General features: G+C 34.2%; 1 protein-coding gene across 1 annotated transcript in view; it reads left to right on the top strand.

Moving 5' to 3' along the window:
* CSMD1 (CUB and Sushi multiple domains 1) overlaps positions 1-17,950 on the top strand; it is a 1,222,061-nt gene extending 1,204,111 nt beyond the window's left edge. The window contains exons 65-70 of the mRNA XM_075049874.1: positions 833-877; positions 5,230-5,391; positions 6,431-6,543; positions 7,286-7,373; positions 13,794-13,926; positions 17,791-17,950. Coding sequence (XP_074905975.1) covers positions 833-877; positions 5,230-5,391; positions 6,431-6,543; positions 7,286-7,373; positions 13,794-13,926; positions 17,791-17,950 — 701 coding nt within the window. The remainder of the gene's footprint in view (positions 1-832; positions 878-5,229; positions 5,392-6,430; positions 6,544-7,285; positions 7,374-13,793; positions 13,927-17,790) is intronic.
* The last annotated feature ends 1,453 nt before the right edge of the window (positions 17,951-19,403 follow it).

The following is a 19,403-nucleotide window of genomic DNA, read 5'->3' as shown; positions in this document are numbered from 1 at the left end:
TTTCATGGGTACTATATAATTAATAATTTGAGATAAATGATCTTCTATGTTTTTGCTGATTTTCTTTTAAAAAAAAATCAAAGTAAAATACAGGAAAGTTTTCTGTAAGCAAGAATTTTTTCTTTTATTGGCTTACAGTCTCTAGGTATAATTCTACTTGAGTGCCTCACATTTTTTGTGCTTTCTTAGCACTTGACCAGTCTAATCAGTGAATTTCTGGTCCTAAAGGAGAAAAAATCCATGCAAGACAAAATCTTCCTGCAGGACACTAACTTTTTTAAAGTGGATAATAATATGAGGCCAGGGTCAATGGACATAACTACTGAGTGTGCCAGAAACACAGCAAATGGCACCGGTTGCAATCCTTTCCCATGATATCTGATCCTGTCAACTTAATCCAACTATCTGGCTTTTACTGGTTTGTGTCATAAACGTATCAATCTTTATTAACACAATTTTTACTATATTTTATATACTATTATTCATAATTAGATACAGTATTTGTCCCCTCTATAAGGCTCTCTTTTATAGCACTGGGACTGATATAAAAATTTGAGGCCTAAATGTATGAAATACTTGGCTAGCCAGACAACTTTCCACAGTAAAAATGTTGTTTACCTAAATTATTTTATTATTTTCTGAAAGTTTTGTGTAAGTGTATAGGTTTGAACATGTAAAGTATTCGAGACCAGTTACTTCTGTTTTAAATATGGCTCTATTGGATAAGAGATGATTGCATCCCTCAGGCATTGTTTTAACATTCTATTTAAAAAAAAAAAAACCACAAACCAAATATGTTCATGAAAATGATAATTTGTCTTTTTACTTGTAGGTAAAGGAGTGAGAGAAGTTAATGAAACAATAACTAAAACTCCAGGTTTGTATACAAGAAGAGTTTTAGATCTAAATAAATTAAATTGATTTATACCCTAGTTTGTTATGGATAATAAAAATATTTCCAATATTTAACTTAAGTATTCATTACTCATTTCAAAGGAATATAAATGTTGAGGTCTTTCGTAATAACAGCTGCCATGTAAAACCTATTCTATGAAATTCTTTCCCAGATAATTTGTTTTTTAATTTCTAAAGTACCAATTTTCTGAGTTGCACAAAACTCCCTGTCAAGCCAAAAAGATAAAGCATATATAGACACAACTCAGATTTGATATAGTTTTATATCAGAGAGATTGCTATAACAGAGAGCCTTATAATGAGTGTAGACTATAATAGCAGGGAGTGGGTTCAGTCAAAGTTCTGCCCTTTACATCGCAAGTGTTGTAAGAAACCACAAAAAAACCCACCCAAAAATCAGTTCTGGAAATTTTGATGGCCTTTATTTCATGGAAACTCTCAAGGTACTCTAAGATAGGGTTTCCTAATCTGTGTGGACCACCAGCAGTGGGAAAACATTACTGCCACTTTTCTATGCCTCCTGATGAACATGTGTGCAGTTAACCTTTTCCTCCTGCCAGTGACAAAATAGACAAATACATCTGAAAAATCCTTGATGTGGATCTTCTTAGGTTTAATCATTTTCAGACAATGAAAGGCCTGATTTTTTTTTACTGACTTACTTAACAATTAGCAGAGTTTGCACCAAATAAATGAGCTTGCAACTCTACATTCTGAATTTTAGCAAGCTGCAGGGAAAATAAGATTAATGGTTCACATGCATGGCAGTTCACAGAAGGACTCTGTAGAGTAGATGGGATAAAAAGGTATTTCTGCTAATAATTAACCTTCCTGGTGAGTTTATTAGTGAGAGTGTCAGGTGAAACCATAAATGAGTTCTCAAATGCATTACTTCTACAGGCTCACAATAAAGCGGGATAAAATGTGCATTCATTATAATTAATATACAGTCTTAATTTATTGGAGGATTCACCTCACTGAGCACCTAAGGTATGCATTAATCTGCTACCACACAGGTTTTGAAGTTTCAATGCCAAATTAAAATATAGACCAAGTTTCTAAATATATTCACTATGCAGAGCATCAGTATCAATTCACACCATATCATGTCCATTATAACTAGTTTTGATAAGTAAGTACTATTTGAAAAGCATTTTTAAAAAAATGAAAAGTTATGATTGAAAATGCCAATAACAGTAAGCAGAGAACTGAAACGGTGTAAAAAATGACAGTAATTAACAAGGAAAACTTTTAAGCTGTTTTTAAAAAACAAGTCTACGCGATTATTATGTCTTTTAAAATTGTGAAACCTCTTTAGTATAGAACACAATGTGTATTGGAGCATTTTCTTTAATTTGTTATCTTGGCTTTTGGTAGAACTCCATTTGCTGCTATCTGTATTTTAAATGGAATGAAGCTAATATTGCTAAACTAGAGGTTTTGTAGCAGAATAGGTTCATGGTCTGATTTCCCACCTTTGGATATGTGAATACATATTATGCTTATTATTGTTTATTAAATTGCCTTTTTTTGCCAGTTAATGTTTTCATAAGCAATAGTAAATATCATTTTTACAGTACTGTAAATTGTAATTGAGTATAAGTTGCAACTAAAGAATTCTCACAATACCCACGTGAAGTTTAAGAACTACAATACTCTGTTTGGTTCCCATGGTTCTCACTGCTTTGTAAAGTCTCTGCAAAAGTAGTTAGGAAGCTGTTTTAATGAGTAGCCATGGAGTTCCCTATTTGTCACATTCTGAGGAGAATCCGCAGTTGGTGCAGTATTAGTGTAATAATACCCAGTTCATTTTTCTCATTCTGCATTTGCCCACAGTGGGTGGGAAGGGCAGGAACATTGCAAGGGCTTGGCAGAATTGGGTCAGAGCCGCTCCGATTCTTCAGCAGCAACTGTGGCACTGCAGCACTTGCATTTTAACCTTTTACAAAAACATGGCTGGGGAAGCAGAAAGATATTTTCTTCCCCTACTGATTCTGTCCATCTGCAGCAAGTGCAAATTCTGTAAATACCGAGTCAATGGTACTATTTCACAAAGATTAACAGCTATTACTGACAGTTAGAGTGGTTAGAGAAACTAGATATTGAAGATGTTGAATGTGACAAAAGAAGTATGGTGCCTGCTCCTTTATAAAAGTCTTACATAGTACCTGTCAGGTTCATACCAGTCATACTAGATATTCACCTTCATGAGAATAACTTCAGACACACAATTTAATTAAAAGCAGAGACAACTAAAAATAACTTTAGTTTATTTTTAAAATGCCACGTTTCAAATTTACTGTATGTGACTACTGTAGCAAAGCAATGAGAACTATGTAGGAAAAAGAGTCTGAAAGACATTTTACAGATTTCAAATATTTGCAGAAAATATATGAATTCTAAGGACTGTGAGATATGAATTGAAATTTAATGCTTCAGATTTTTAGTATTAAGTTGAGGTTACCTTGTGTAAAGCCCCAGTCCTGCACTGAGTTTTGCTTTGAAAATGGAGCACTTAAGATTATTTGAAGCTGTTGTACTCAAAACCATATAGTGGGTCTCCACTCGCTTGGAATCCAGTGATGGTACAGACAACATACTAATGATGTTTTCCAATCATGTCACATTGAGCTTGAACATTTGCTTGTGGCTTTTGCACAATTTGAAGGCAAAAGGCACTGAAGAAGTTATTATCGTTTCTCCTTATGAAATGCGTACTAGGAAGTGTAATAATGATTAAGAGACAGTCAAAAGCTAATGAGTCATCAGATTTTCAGATGTACTGCCTGTCAGTATGTTTTGTTGGAAATATATATGGTATTGTTGACCTGGATTCCTTTGGATTAATTTTTGCAATCAGTGATTAGGTGGAGCAGGAAATACCCATGGAATTTATTCAAAATGGATACACAGGATACCTACATTAATAAATTTTCTTCAATATAGACAACTGCCTTTAGGGGTGCCCAGAGTATGATAAAATGTAAAAAATCAATAGTTTATTTTAAGAGTTTAGTTAGAAGAGTGTGAAACACTTCTAATATCAGTCTTTAGCTATTTAGCATGTATCATTTGTAGTAGTCATGGATAGTAAGGGTGAATTGTAATAATTGCTAGGGCTGTCATTTTGTCAAGACATCATGTAATTGATTAAACAGTTCTTTTTACTAAGCTTTATTTTGATTCTTAAAGCTTTATTTCTCAAATTGTAATGCTAGAAAAAGCTTAGAACTAAGTGGAAAAATGTCTATTTTCTCTTGTTAGAAGCTGCCAGGAAATGCTAGTTGCTGCCTGGCCAGGAGGAGGGTTGGTCTCTTTTGGCCAACTTAACTGTTTGTTTAACTTAACTTTCATGATTGAAGGAATTCTTCCCCAAACTTCATAACGGCAAAGTATATGGGAGAAATACAGCAATGCGTAGGGCAGAAATGAATTATTTTTTTCTCTTCTGTGTTTCATTTTTAATTGATGTTAATATTGCAGATACTGTTGAATGAGAGACTTTTTCTACTCTGTCATAGATTTAGCCAAATATTTAAAATGTAACATTTAGTGACCTGTAAATAATTTATTTTTTATAGAGGAAAAATACCAATAATATCAAATAAATGACCCAAATACATATATTTCTTCTTATAATTCATGCTTCATTTTATAGGTTTTTTACTTCAGATTATTCAAATTACAGTTTCTGAGAAACAGACCTTTATTTTAAACCAAAAAAGTTCCCTGCTCTGACAACATCACTATTCACAGGTGCAGTAATATTGTATGGAGAAAAGATGTGGCATCTAAAAATGACTGATAAAAAACTTGTGCTAAACTGTATCTGGAATTCAGTGAATTCAGTTGAATATTCAATTGATATTAGGTTGAAAATCACACACAGTGCTGCTTTAATAGATTCATGAAACAAAGGGGATGGCGTAAGACAGTATCTCCTTCCAGGAATCCCTGACTTCAGAATATTATTCTCCTTTTTTTCATCATACCTTAAAGCTACAGGGCTTTAGGGGAAGAGACCATTATTTTTCAGTCTTGAGGGCATTCACTGGAGCACACAAGATATGAAGTGTGAGGTTATTTAAGAACATATATTGTAATGGAGAGGTGTAGTATATTATAGGCAATTGTGTGGAAAGGTCATTAGATATGTTGTCTTTACTGTTGTAATATTTTTATGATAATACCTCCTTAGAACAGTAGATTGATGCTGTAACAGAAAAAATGAAGAATGTAAGTATGGCTAGAAAGATTGCTACTTTGTTGTAGTTTACTCCTTTCTTTGTTTCTTTTTTGCCTGCTTTTATTTAGTTCCCTCAGATGTGTTTTTTATAAATTCACTGTGGAAAGGGTTTTATGAATATTTAGGAAAAAGACAGCCTGCTACTCTGACTGTTGATTGGTTCAATACTACAAGCAGCAAAGTGAATGCCACATTCATTGAGGCATCCAACATACAACTCAAACTATCAGGTAAGTTCAGAATTTGGTGTTAAAATACTGTTCTTTTAATTTTTTCATCTGTTCAGTTTTGTTGTATTTTCTGCCAAATACAAAATGAAACAAAAACTTTATGTTTTCACTAAAAATCTTTTTCTGCTTATCTTGCAAAAGGAAAAGTCCTAATGTAATGGTTTGCACAGATTTCGGTCAATTTATATGCGGTCACCCATCTGGTTTCCCCCTTACATTTCAAAGAAGTACTGAGGTAGGGTTTTTTCATCTCAGGTTGATGGATAGTATTGATATGTTGAACTCACAGGTAATATTGAAGTGGCAGATGAAGTGTATATAGGCATTTTAAGAACTGTACCATTGAAAAGCTCCATTATTCAATAGTGATTAATATCTGCTTTAAAACAATATAGTCTTGATAATGGCATAACATAAAATAGGCACAGATAATTAAATAACTTAGTAAATTATGCATACCTTTTAATCAACATTGTGCATTCCTTTCTGCAAATCTGACTGAAGTTCTGATTTAGCCTCTGATCACAGTTATATTTGAAAAGAGCATTACCAGCTCTCAGTACCTTTTAAAGTCAAGAGTTCAGAGAGAATTTCAGTAGTTGGCTGCCAAATAGCAAATTTTCCTTCACTGCACTATTGATATTTACTATAGCAATATACTGTTGTGATGTGAGTAAAAAACATTTTTTTCCAGTTCAAGGAGATTTCAGGCAACGAATTCTATCTGTATTCAGAATTATTGAAATACTGTATGAAAAGACAAATATTCTTGCCCACTTACGAATGAAATTAAACAGTATGAAACCATCTTTGCATCCTGTTATCAAATATGATGTGGGCAAAAGATCAATAAAATAAGATCCTGCTATTACAGCACTTTAAATCTTGTTATTTCCAGGTTATAAATTTCTGTTATTACAGAATGTTTTCTACAAAATCTTTTAGTTCTAAAGCAATGTACTTAGCTTTGAAAGGATATTTGAACAAACTGGTTGAAGAATTGTTTAAAAGGCATGTGTTACGTCTTTAATGTTAATAGGTGTTTACAAGAAAGAAGAAGCCCATTTGCTCTTGAAAGTTTTTCAGATTAAAGGATCTAGTGACGTTTTTGTAAGCAAGCTTGAAAACGACAACTGGGCTCTAGACGGTTATGTAAGTAACCAGACTGCTATGGATAAAGCGTGCTGAGTTTAAATTTTGAAGTAATTTGTGATTTCCTATATAACTCTATCCAACTTTTTATATTACAAGTATGGAATACAGCACTCTAGATGTCAGTGTAGAGAACACGTTATTTTTCTTTTTAAAAATATGTATACAAACTTCCATCTGCCACAATCCCATTAGCATTTTTGGTTTACTAAGGGGAAAGTGGAGTGAATCAGCATATTTTGCCATGTTTTTACCTTGTTTTCTTAGATGAGAGTGGGAATTTTACCTTTAGAAATATTGTCCTTTTTTGGTTTGGTAAATAGTTCACTGTAATAAAATTACATTTAATCTTGAAGAAAAAGAGAGTTATTTTACTCTTTGCAGTTCTCCTTTGTGCCTCATGATGCTTTCTCTGGAAGATAATTTAAAATCTGGTAATGCAGTGGACTTCTACATCTGTATACTAATTCAATTATATGTATGCCAGTTGAAGAATTTTAAAACCCAGCAATATATATTAGATATTCTAAAGTCATTCCAGGTGTTATTTCAAAACTTTGCTTAATACTTTTGCAAACTTAAAATGATAAATATTGTATAAGGATAGAGAGTTCACTAATATTTCAAAGGATAAAAGTGAAAATTTGGGCTCCATATAGCTACTGTAAGTCAGAAAAATAAATGGCTAAACATTCTTATTTATTTGTTTCAGAAATCTTTTTTCTGTTTCAACATGTTCTAGGTATCCTCAGGGCTTCAGAGAGGGGTTTTTACCTATCAAGGTGATATACATGGAAAAGACTTTGGAAAATTTATGCTCCAAAGACAAGGTAAATGCATTCATAAAGCTCTAATATATATATAATCTTTTTGGGTCTTGCAAGAGTGAATTCAACAAATGACTTGGCTATCTAGCTGAATAAAGCATGTTTATTTCATACCATTGTTATTATAAAAAATATAGTGAAATATGCATATTTCAAATATACAGTTCAAATCCCAATTTAACTCTGCTTAACATGTTTCTATCTCACGTTTTCTAGTATACCAACCTAATGAGATGACTACAGGATGCTCTTAATAGAATGCCATTGCAACTGCGAATGTCTTTTTGAAAGTAACAGGGGTGTCATGCAATGAAAGACATTTTTTGCTCAAATGTATAAATTGCAGTCAGAATCACATAGGACATTAAAAGCACAGAATCAACTCTGATTTTAATAGTGTCATTTGGAGAGTGCTTGTTGCTGGTGAACTTTTTCAGAATGTGTATGTATTTAGATAGAATTCTACTTTGCTGTCAAAAATATTAAATGAGTGATTGAAGTATAAATTACATTTAGGGACTGAAGTGCTCCAGTGGCTGGTGAAAAACATTATTTTACTCATAAAACAATTTTGTCATAAAAACTAATAAAACATTTACTCATAAAATATATACTCATAAAATAGTTTGGGCAAATACCAAGTGTAGACATCTGCATTTCCTGATCCTGGAACTACTGCAGAGTGGTCAAAGCACAGTAAATATACAGCAAAGTACTGGGCTAGGAGGAGGAGACAGCCTAGCCAACGTATCTATAGCAGACTGTATCTATATTTTATAAATTGCCTTGGTTCCATTAACTTCATTGGTGCTGTACCCAATGCCCTTTAAAGTTCTGCCAAATCTCCCTTGTATTTCTGTGCTCTATTAACTGCTGTAATAGCGGTTGTGCTGCGGATTTGCTCCTCTTGGCCACCTCTCAAATTGCTATATATGTTTAGTCACAAGGGGTGGAAACCTTACTCTTCAGAATCTCAGCCTAAGAACTGACAATTACTGAAGCCAAATACAATTTCAGTCTTCAGAGTCTTCAGAGTGAACTCGTCTGTGGGACAGATTATTTGTCTGCCTGTATTTCATGTAATCCTTATCACTGTAATATCTAAGCTGCTTTTTCTTTCTGATTTTAACAAGCACACTGTAAAAGCAGAGCATCAAGATTTGTTCAAACATCTGTCTTGTTTAGCAGCCTTTGATACCTCAAAACAGCGAGAGTGTGGTTTGTTCGTTTTGTTTGGGGAGTGTGTGTTTGTGGCTTTTTTTTCTTAAGCCAGGCCAAAAAAGATATCCATGGTTTGCTACCTACCTATATAAAAGTTTGGATCCATGTGTTTTAGCAGTGAAATTAATAACTCATGGAGGTAAATGAAGAACAAGCAGAATGACAATTCAGCAGTTACAGCATTCTGCAGCGGATGTATTCTATGGTAGTGGAAAGCATTGTCTGTATCACTGTTTAGAGCTGCAATATGGGAGCTCAGTTTGTATGTTCCTAAGGCTAGTAAGGAGCTGAAGTGTCCAAGTTACACATGCCTTCCTAGGCTGAGGGCCTCTCGTCTTCAGCTTTGACATCTCAGTGGAGAGCTTGCTACAAATGCAGATACCATCTCTTTTAGAAGATTTCTTTATGTGATTGCTAAATAGACACTGATTTTCTATAGGTTGCTTGTTCTCTGTTGAAGGACCTAAAGCTAAAAGGAAACAGCAAATTTCCAGCCAACACAGGTCATAATATTTGTCCATACCCTCTCATATTCTAGGATAACTTTCTTTGGTTGTTAAATCTATTCTGTTCATGAATATTCTGCTAAGGTAATGATCTCATATGTCCTCCAGCTGAAGACTTAACATATTTCCGTTTCTTCAGTATGTTAAATTATTTGCTGCCTTTACACTAAGCCAGAAGTATGCATAAACTATGCATGCACTGGTGCATACATAATGTAATATGAAATCCTTCACCTGCAAGCATATTTCAAAGAACAGGATTTACTGAGAAATACTTGGTTAAGTGTGAAAGACCAATCTATTTGATGAAGAATTCCCTATCACACAATACTAGAGAAAGACCAGGCTCAGTGGATATGGCCAGTCTTGGAACTTAATGACAAAAAAACAGAAAGAACTTTTGTTTTCAAGTACTGTTTATCCTCCTTCAGAAGCAATTCTGTTTGCTTGTAGCCTTAGAGAATAACCCAAAGGGCAAAGACATCTCTGTTATCAGTCTGCCAAAAGAATTAGAACTGTATCTGAGCCTGCTTAAGGGGCCCAACTTGTGACACCAAGTCATTTAACCTCCTTTGCCAAGTAATCAGTCATTTCTGGGGGCTTTTTGTTTGTTATATTTTAATAACTTGGTCTCTAAAGGCCACAAGTCTGCGGCTAGGTTCAGTTTCTGTAATTGCTGAGTGCCTGTGCCTCACCACTACAGTTCTAGAAGATGTTTATTCTAAAATCTTGGCCTTGTTCATTCCAGTCCGGGCTGTCCTTTAAAATTTTATGAAAAGGTGGCTTTGTGAGGAAAGAAACTTACTTCACCAAATGATTATTTTCCTGTACTTATTTCCTTTGGGGAAATACAATGACCCACTTCTCTTTCCTTTTTTTTTTCTTCAAAATACTTTTTTATCTTGTCTAGATTAAGATAACAAATATAGACAAGAATATGAAATATGAATAATTAATCTGTCTGTGATATATTAGATCAATGACTGTGAAATACATGTACTTTTCTTGAAATTGATCAGCTCTTAAAAGTGTTGAACATCTTGAGACGTGTGAATTTTAAATTTCACTCTGTAAAGGTGTCCTCCTTCTTCTCCAGATCATTTTGCACTATTTTCATAATTCACAATGAAACTCTACATCTAAACAGGATACTCACAGCTTCAGAGTACAAAACAGTTATGCATTAGCTAATACACAAATAGATAGCTAGAACTAAGGAGCTATGAGGCTATATATCAATACCCAATGAGGCACCCCAAAGAGTCTCTGCTATCCAGCAGTTAGCGGTCAGGTGAAGAAGGTCCAGCCTCTGTTGCTCCTTGGAGGCTGCTGACTTGCTTTCCGAGTTGGTATTTTTTCTCTTAAATCCTTGAGCTGCTAACCGTCCTTGTCTCAGAAGTTACTCTTCTCCCTGTAATTCTACTTTTCATACCTTGCATGGCTTTCACTGTGACACTTTGCCCACTTCAGCAGCAGTTCTCTTAGTAAAAGCGAGCCACGCTGTACCAATGCCAGGCAGTTGAAACCCTGGGCTAGGGGTTAGAGGGAAAACGCATTTGAAGGCTCCAAACAACAATAATGAAGTGCTCCTAATGAATATTTTCTTACAAAAAGTATTATTTTTAGTATGTATGGAGAGAACGCAGTAACCATCTAAAGGGTAGAAGTACACAGCTTGTGCAATAATGTCTTCACTGTGTATTATCAGAATTTGAACTTCACCTGACTGCTGCTGGTTTTAGGAGGCTAAAGAAACCCCTGTTATTCTGTGAAATCTTTAAAAACATTTATTATCTTACTGAATACCCCTCTATTAAATAACATGTTTCCCACTGACAAATTATGGCTTTTTAAATTAAAAGTAAACCAAACTATCTTTTGCATTCTGTTTTTTTGTTTTTTTTTTTTTCTATTAGCATGCAGATATTTCCACTTTTCTGGTTTTAGCTGTGGTAGCAATCAATACATAAATTAGAGCAGTACAATAGGCTTTCCCATTTCTCATCATGATAATGCTGTCAGAAGAAATACAAAGTTTATATCAGGATATGTTTAATCACAAACAGCTGTGAAAATGATTGTAATATGTAGACCAGACTGTGTTGAAATATTGAGTCTCATACATGAATAAAATTCAAATTGTCCAGAATTGCAGCAAAGTTTATCTTCCATAATGAAAAGTACATCCAATGCACAGTCTGAACCTGGTCAACACTTCTCCAATGCAAATTAAAGGTTGTAAACTTCAGTTAAATATTTCAAGCTTGGTTACACTAAATGTGGTACTTTGAAAACTGTAGAGAGATAGAATATTCAATTACCTCCAATAGGAGTTTTGAGTACTAAGTATTAAATGCGAGTCAGTTATCAAACAGAGATAACTTAAAAAGAAATTATCTAAATGTAAGTTTGTGCCTAGTTTTAAATGTTGTTACACACAAAAAAATTGTATTTAAATTTTTAAAAAATTCCATACCAAAACTTCATACCAAAAATTGCTTATTATGAATTTCAAACTACTGTTTTCTTTTAGCTGAATTCTGATTAGATATTTTATAATTTTTCTGCTACTTATCCATTAAAATATTTCTATCATATATGCCATGGTAATAGATTTGAGATATAAATTAAGAGTTCATTGATCATACATATTTCTGCCTGTTTCAGTACTTGGTTAGAATTTTAAATAAGAGAATATGAATTCCAGGTTTTTTGCTGATATAAGCTGACTACAATGAATTTGACCATTACTTTGTTTTTTATTAATTACTCCAAATAATTGGAAAAATTGCTGGGGATTGTGATACTAAAGGAAGAAGACAGTGATAGATAACTGCATGCAGTTTTTTCAACTTCTATTACTTCTTCAATAAAAAATTCAAGGGAGTATTTTTATTAACATCTCTGAAACTTTTCTTAACTGCGGTAACTACTTGATTCTATCTGTCTTTAATTTAGACTGATTGGAGAATGTCCAGTATATATGCAATACAATGCAAACACATAAAACTATGCCAACAGGCCTTCCACACCTTAAGTGTTGGGACAAATATTGGATTACTAAAGTCCAAAGATTTTTATAATACACTGGTTCTACTCTAAAATAGTTCAATGTTAATTAAGATACTCCACAGTGTGATAAAGCTCGTAACATGATCCCAACTACTGCAGTAGTAGGTTTATTAATTTGAAAAGGTTTGCTTTCACCAGTTCTGCAGAGAAATATACAGAAGTCTGAAATGTGACAGAAAATTAAGGCAGTGAAAAACATTGAAGTACAGTATTTTGTCATGTTTAGTGATCAAATCTGGCAATTCTGAAAATCCTAGGGGGGCTGTCTTAGCTTTAAAGGGAACTTGATTACTCCCTAGGATTTAATACATTTTGTAAAATGAATTGCACAAAATGTATTATAATATTAACAATTGAAATGTTTAGGTTTTGAAAATATCTAACAGAACAAAAAGTTACCTCATTCCTCTTTCACACTGAGCTTGAACTGCAAGAAACCATAGGAGAATTGTTTGCTTCTTTCTCAGTTTTGCAACTTAGATTTTAGTAGACTGCTGAAAGCAGGGCAATGGCTGTGTCGCTGCTATGTAACTGGTTTGTGCTGGAGTCCTAAAAAGACTGATTGACACTTGCCATCAATGAGGGAGTCGTGGCATTTGAGACAGCGTGTACTGGTGGGTTGGAACATTTCGGAGTGGTAAACACCAATGTCTCCTATTCTTCTTTACTAGCATCAGCAAAAATATCCCAGAATAGCAAGCCTGGATATCTGTTGCAGGCCCATCCTTGCTGTGCTTTCCCTCTGTCCTGGCCTCTCCTCCTTGGATAGAATCTATATATTGCTCTCTGAAGAGCTGTGAGTTCAAACTGGCAACATGGAGTTGGCTCTTAAAATACGTTTTTCTTCCTATAAAAATTTTCTGTATTTTTCACTATAAAATTATTTTTAATCCTTCATAATTTGAAGTGTCAAGTTGGCCACCTATTTAAGCAATTTAACAATGATTTCTTTATACCAATGGAAGAATGGGTTCTGCAAAATGCCTTACAGTCCGGGTTATCTGCTTGTCCCCAACAGGAACCCAGCGAGGCTGTGCCCCAAGTGACTGCCTTTGCATTCTCTACACCTCAGTTTTATCCCAGTGTAAACACACCTGCCACTGCCAGAGGCTCTAAATCACCTCTAAGAGGGGTTGTAAAGCAGCCCTGACACGCACACAGGTGCACACACTCAGGAGTGCTGTTGAGCCGAACAGAACCATTGGGGTTTATTGCAGTTACCTCAGTTTTCCCTTCCTATTCCATGTTTGTTGTGGTCTCGCATTGCTTGTTGTTTTTAAGCTGAATATTAAGACTGCAGGCATAGAATACTTTTTGCAGTTTTAATTTTTTTTTTTTTGCAGAAGGTGTATGGCTTAACTTTATTAAATAAGTGACTCATGAGAGGTGTACTTCATAATTATTTTACTTGCTGAATACTGTTTTCAAATAATTTGGATAGTTATTGATACATTATTAAGTGGTATTAACGAGATTTATACTATGATACTGCATGCTATTTATTTCATGTTTTTAAATAGAATTATTTTATCAAGACACCATTTTCTTTCATTCTTGAATAAAAAGAGAAGTGTGAGATAGAAAACCCGGGAAATTTATTTCTGCCCTTTTTGTTTCTTTTCAGGTCCTTTAAGTGCAGACACAGACCTTTCAAATCACTACTATGGTACAAACAGCAGTTCCGTTGCAGCTGCCATCCTGGTACCATTCTTTGCTCTAATATTATCAGGGTTTGCATTTTACCTCTACAAACACAGGTATTGTAAATGTTATTCAGTAACTTCATAAGCTTTTTGTTTTAAGTTTGATAGTTAAATGTAACTAGAGAACACAATACTAAAGCTTTCAAGAATATCTTTACTCTAGAAAGACAAATAGTTCCAATTATTCCCATGAAGGGGTTCAGTGCAGGGAAGTTCTTAATGGTGAACAATTAGAAAAATGAGTCACTGTGTTAAAGGAGCTAAGACCTATCAACCTTCTTGGTTCATTAGGCTGAATCAGATTGAAATCTCAGGTCACATGTTTTATTTTTTCATTTTAATGCTTTATTAAATTGAATGTATGCTGCTTCTTTCAAAATGCTTATGAGTATTAATTTGCAAGCTGAAAAATCCATAAATCTCATGAGGGAACAGCCCATAATGAGACTACTTACAGTACATGCTGAATAAGCTAGTGGATACTACTAGAATTGGCATCACTTCAGCTCATATGAAAATTTTATATGTCTTTAGATAATAAAATAAATCCAACCATCTTGTCTGAAATTTGTTTTAAAAGCTGATACCTATTTATCTTTTGAACATTTGCTCATTCTGAGCGCTGTCTGCCTAGAGCTTTCTGGAACAATTCTTACTTTTTTGTATTCAGCTACAATACTCTCTGAGCTCCTTGTGTTATTTGCAGTTTGCGAAATGGTGTTTAACAGAAATGCTGATTTTTAATAACATACTTTTAAAACATTTGTTTTATAATCATGATACCAGGAGTATTTTGTGATCATAAGAAATCAGGTAGACAAACTGAAGTCCACCGCTGCCCTATGATGGACTGGACTGTCTACCTACCTCAGCATTAGATTTGGGAAAAAGAAATTGCAGCGGGGCTTGAACTTGTGAACTTCAGTTAAAATGATACATGTCTTGAAATGTAATATAGCCTTTTGTTAAAAAAACTGCTCAGGAAGAGCTGTGAACTCTGTCTCAGAACATGTTATTGTAAGATGCCTTTCTGATGCCTACAGGTCTGCATTCTCAGATAGCTCCTGTTCTGCAATGGGGGGAGCCTAAACAGCAGCATGAAAGCACAGGCATTCAGATCAAGCGAAGAGCCGGAATGTAAAGGGAACATTGCTGTCACTTTGCTCTTAGAAAGAGGAGGCAAACTCTAAGAAAAATTTAATAAAACTGTATTGTGACATAGGGGTACATTTTGTGGTTTATTGTATGAACTTTGTTAGGTCCTACATGAGCAGCGGAGATTCAGTTTTCTATTAGTAGGAATATATGTGTATTTAAGAGAGATAAAACTTACTTTTCAGACGAGCAGCTGTAATCCCAATGTTTATGGTACTGCTGGTGCAGCATTGCAGTTCTGTCTACCCTTATCTAATTTAAATGTGTTAGATGCTTGAAAAAGGAGATGTTACTCATAACTTCAACTTTCAAAGAATATTCTTCCTTTTTTATATTTTCAAACAATTCCTTCCATTAAACCACAGTTTTTAGAGGGGTTATCAGTGTCATATTGTCATCAGAAAATGACAGGTTACTGATGTAAAGTAATTTTAGGTCACCTTTATTCTCTTCAAAACAAAGGATGTTCCAAAGGAAAGAGAACAGAATCTGTGACTCCTGAAGGGACTTTCTTGAAATTACCTTAAAGACCAGAATAACAACATGAAATTTCCACAATGATGCAATAGTAGTTATGCCCCTAGAGACTGTTTATATCAGAGAATTTGAAGGTCTTCTTAGGGGACAATTTTATGGATGTTTCTGCTGTGCTTATGTCAGATTAATATCATCTAATTAGAACCAAGATTGTTAAACCTTTTTTGCACATTTTCTGTAGCTTTCATCTGACAGACAGGGATTGCTTCAGGAATGAAGAGAGCATCTCAGTCTTTTTGAACAAAATTAAAATATATTTAATTACTTACACTTAGGGAAGCTCCTAGTTAAGATTTCTAATCATGTTTTGTTACTTCTAAAATGAAAAAATGCAGAAAAAGACATATTTATTTGTAGGTTTCAATTTCCATTACTGACATCTGTCCAGTGATAGTTTTCCCTATCTGCTATCTAAACCAGAATAATTTTCTAAAAAAGAGTTTGATGTTCAAGGACCCTTTTCTGGAGTTTTATCATGAGATTCTTTTTCTAAATTTTTTTACATTTATTCAGCACCAAGCATCTACATTTTGCACTCCTTCATTGACTTTCTTGCCCTATTTTAATTACATGTATAAAATGATATACTGAACCTCCTTTATGTATTTGTTTAGACACTTCTAGATGCTAAGAGATTTAAGGTTAAAGTAGTAAAATATAATAAAATAGGATATCATTTTACTGGATATATCAGAAAGTCTGCACAATTCTGTTTTATTTCTCATTTAATTATTGGCTTAGTATGTTCTAACAGAGCTTTGCATAATTATGTGAACATCCTTAAAGTTTTGATATGTTCTTCATGGTGGCAAAACACTGTCCAAAATAGGAGTGGTTACTGAAAGATAAATTCTTTCTGAAAGATAGATACTATACTGAAAGACAATTCTTTGTATCCTTTGATATTGAAATGTCAAAATTGATGTGAATATTACTTAGGATTTGATCAATCTGATTATATATGTTTGGACATATAAAATCTCTGTCAAGGTATTTAGTAGTGTTTATTGCTGGAAGTATTTATGGAGGTAACCAGGCATGCTATGGCAGACCTATCTGGAATAACTGAAATTACTGACCCTTATATGAAGGTTACTACCACTAGCAGTGCAACATATTCTGAACACTTGCTATGTCAGTGTAGGAGTTGACTGATTTAAGCTACGCTGGCTGACTTTGCACTGACTTAGGTTTAGGAGTACCCAGGAGACGTGTTATGGCACTTCAATGGTGCAGCGCTAACTTCCTGCTCTGGAATGGTAATAAAAGCTGATAGCAGCAAATTACTGAACTGTTCCCTCTACCTCTGCTCAAAAACATCTAAGTCAATAAAGTCTGTGGGTGTTTATCTCATCTAAAACCCAACATGCTATCAAAAGGATTAATTAGGAGCCCCTCACTCTCATCTTTCTATGTACACCTAGTCATCTACTCCATTCAAGTCTTTTAAATTGACAATTTGTATTGATCTTCATCAGAACATTTGCACAGATGGTCCACATGCCTTCCTATGTATACTGTAAAAATTAGTGTGGGTAAAATCCCAAATTTCCAGGGAAGTCAGTTAGAATCTGCTTGATGATGATCAAATTAAATTCACCAATTAAAGATGTTACTGTATTTTTGATTTTAATATCAATACTTTAGAAAGGCAAGGATATGTATTTGTAAATTGGTAAGTTGTTAATTTAGTAAAGCTGGTATAAGTGTTTCCACTCTGTGTAAGGATTCTTTTATTGTTAGACTAGCAATCTAAAACTGAAAATGTCATCAGAAAATATCACAATTGTTACTACTGACAGAAAATTTTATAAACATTATCAGTTCCAGCTTGATTTTTCTTTGTACTTTTGTTGTACATTGCTTTACTTTTGGCTGCCAATTTTGGCACTAACAAGCAGCTATGAAATTGTCATTCTTTTGACATTTTTATAATGGAAAATGCATACCTATATTTTCCCTACATTGTCTCAGTGCTTTGTAGCATCAGTTTGCCCATTAGGAATTCATTTTCTTTCTTCATGCTATGCAAAGTAACTTCCAGACAGATTTCTCTTACATTTTAAGTCCCTGCAACATCTTTTATGGGTCTCCTTTTATCACTTTTAGACAGAGTCGTGAAGCTTGTGTAGACAGGATGGAAATATTACAGATAAAACTTGCAATAATTATAGAAAGTTTCTTTCTAAGGGTTACTAATGATCATTTCCTGTCTTTTTTTCCCAGAACAAGACCAAAAGTACAGTACAATGGGTATGCTGGACATGAAAACAGTAATGGACAGGCTTCATTTGAAAATCCCATGTATGACACAAACTTAAAACCCACAGAGGCAAAGGCTGTGAGGTTTGATACGACTCTGAACACAGTTTGTACAGTGGTATAGCCTTCAGTGCCCAATATGACTGATTCATAGCCATACCTCTGATGGACAAGCAGTAATTCCTTTGGTGCCATATACCAGTTTCCCTTCTTCTCTTGGCTTTGCTGCTGTAATCTTTAACATCTTCTGTCAGCCTACATGCAGCTAAATTTTCTGGTAAAAACGTGTCAGTCTTCTGGGGATCAGACAAAGAATATTTTTTCATCTCTTTAAGATGGATCAAAATGCCTGGCTGCATCTGCTTCAAATCAAGGCACACTTTAAGGAAGACTGCCAAGTCATGCCAATTTGTCATATTTAATGCCTCAGACTTTCATATTTGTATGTGGCTGGATGCCTTTCAATGCATTCTTCTGGGCACTTGGATAAATCCTTTGAGTACTGTGACAAGTGATAGCACCACAGATTATCCCCGGGAATATTCTGAAGAAATAAAGCTCTCTTGAAGGAGAAGACAACCTTCCTTGAGATTGCATACACCTGCAAATGCTTTACCATTGAAATCTTGCTAAAATTAAAGAAACGTACAGTGTATCTCATACGTAGGGCAGTTTACCAATTTCCCAATCAGCCGTTATATTGCAAAATGTTAATGCACAATTTTTTTGCACTAGAGTGTTATGGATGACTGAGTAAGATACTGGTAAAAATATACAGGGTTTCTACACACTTTCCATTGTATATAGACATTCACTCACTCTTTGCCAAGCAAAACATTCCACAATAAATTTACTTGGAATATTAAATTATGAGCCCCATGCTTAGCACCAGTTAAAATCTTGTGCGATAGAGGACAATATTTCTTTTGTCAATTTTTGACTAAATTTTATTGTAAATGTGATTACAAGTCACTGGAGACTTTCAGCCAGAGCAAGACCCCATTCCTAAGAAACTTTCATTGCCAGTATTGTTTTCTTCTGAAATCAGTCATCAATCACCATTGTCAGTATCATACTATTTAACAGCAGGGGGGTTAGCAGCTACTGCTGCTTGCCATGTACAAATGTGAATAGTAATTTATTTTAGATAGCTCATAAAAAGCCTGTGAGCCTGTGCTCATAATACAGTCTTCCCTTTTGCATTTTTTTCCATTTTTTCCTGTAATATGACATCATTTTCTGATGTTACATGGAACTAAAACACATTACAGTAGCATATGTAAACCCAGTGCAAATTGTCTATAACAAGCTGTCATTCAGTTTCTACTTTGAACAAATAGAAATATTCAACTATCTTTGCTTTCTGTTTCTTTTCAGATTTTTTAAACACACTGCTTACTGCTTTTGTACTTACACAGTTTGACAGAGGAAGTTCAATATTTGTAAATATGAATGGTTGAGTAAATCATTAACATTTGCTTAGAATTAGAGGTTTTATTGAATGAAAACAAACAAACAAACAAAAGATGCCATTGGGCAGATTAATTAAATTGAATTTTAAAATTAGTAAATTACAG

This window comes from Buteo buteo, chromosome 17 (assembly GCF_964188355.1).
Source record: "Buteo buteo chromosome 17, bButBut1.hap1.1, whole genome shotgun sequence".
NCBI lineage: Eukaryota > Metazoa > Chordata > Aves > Accipitriformes > Accipitridae > Buteo > Buteo buteo.
The sequence above is the reverse complement of the archived record's forward strand: the minus strand, read 5'-3'. Positions and strand labels throughout refer to the sequence as shown.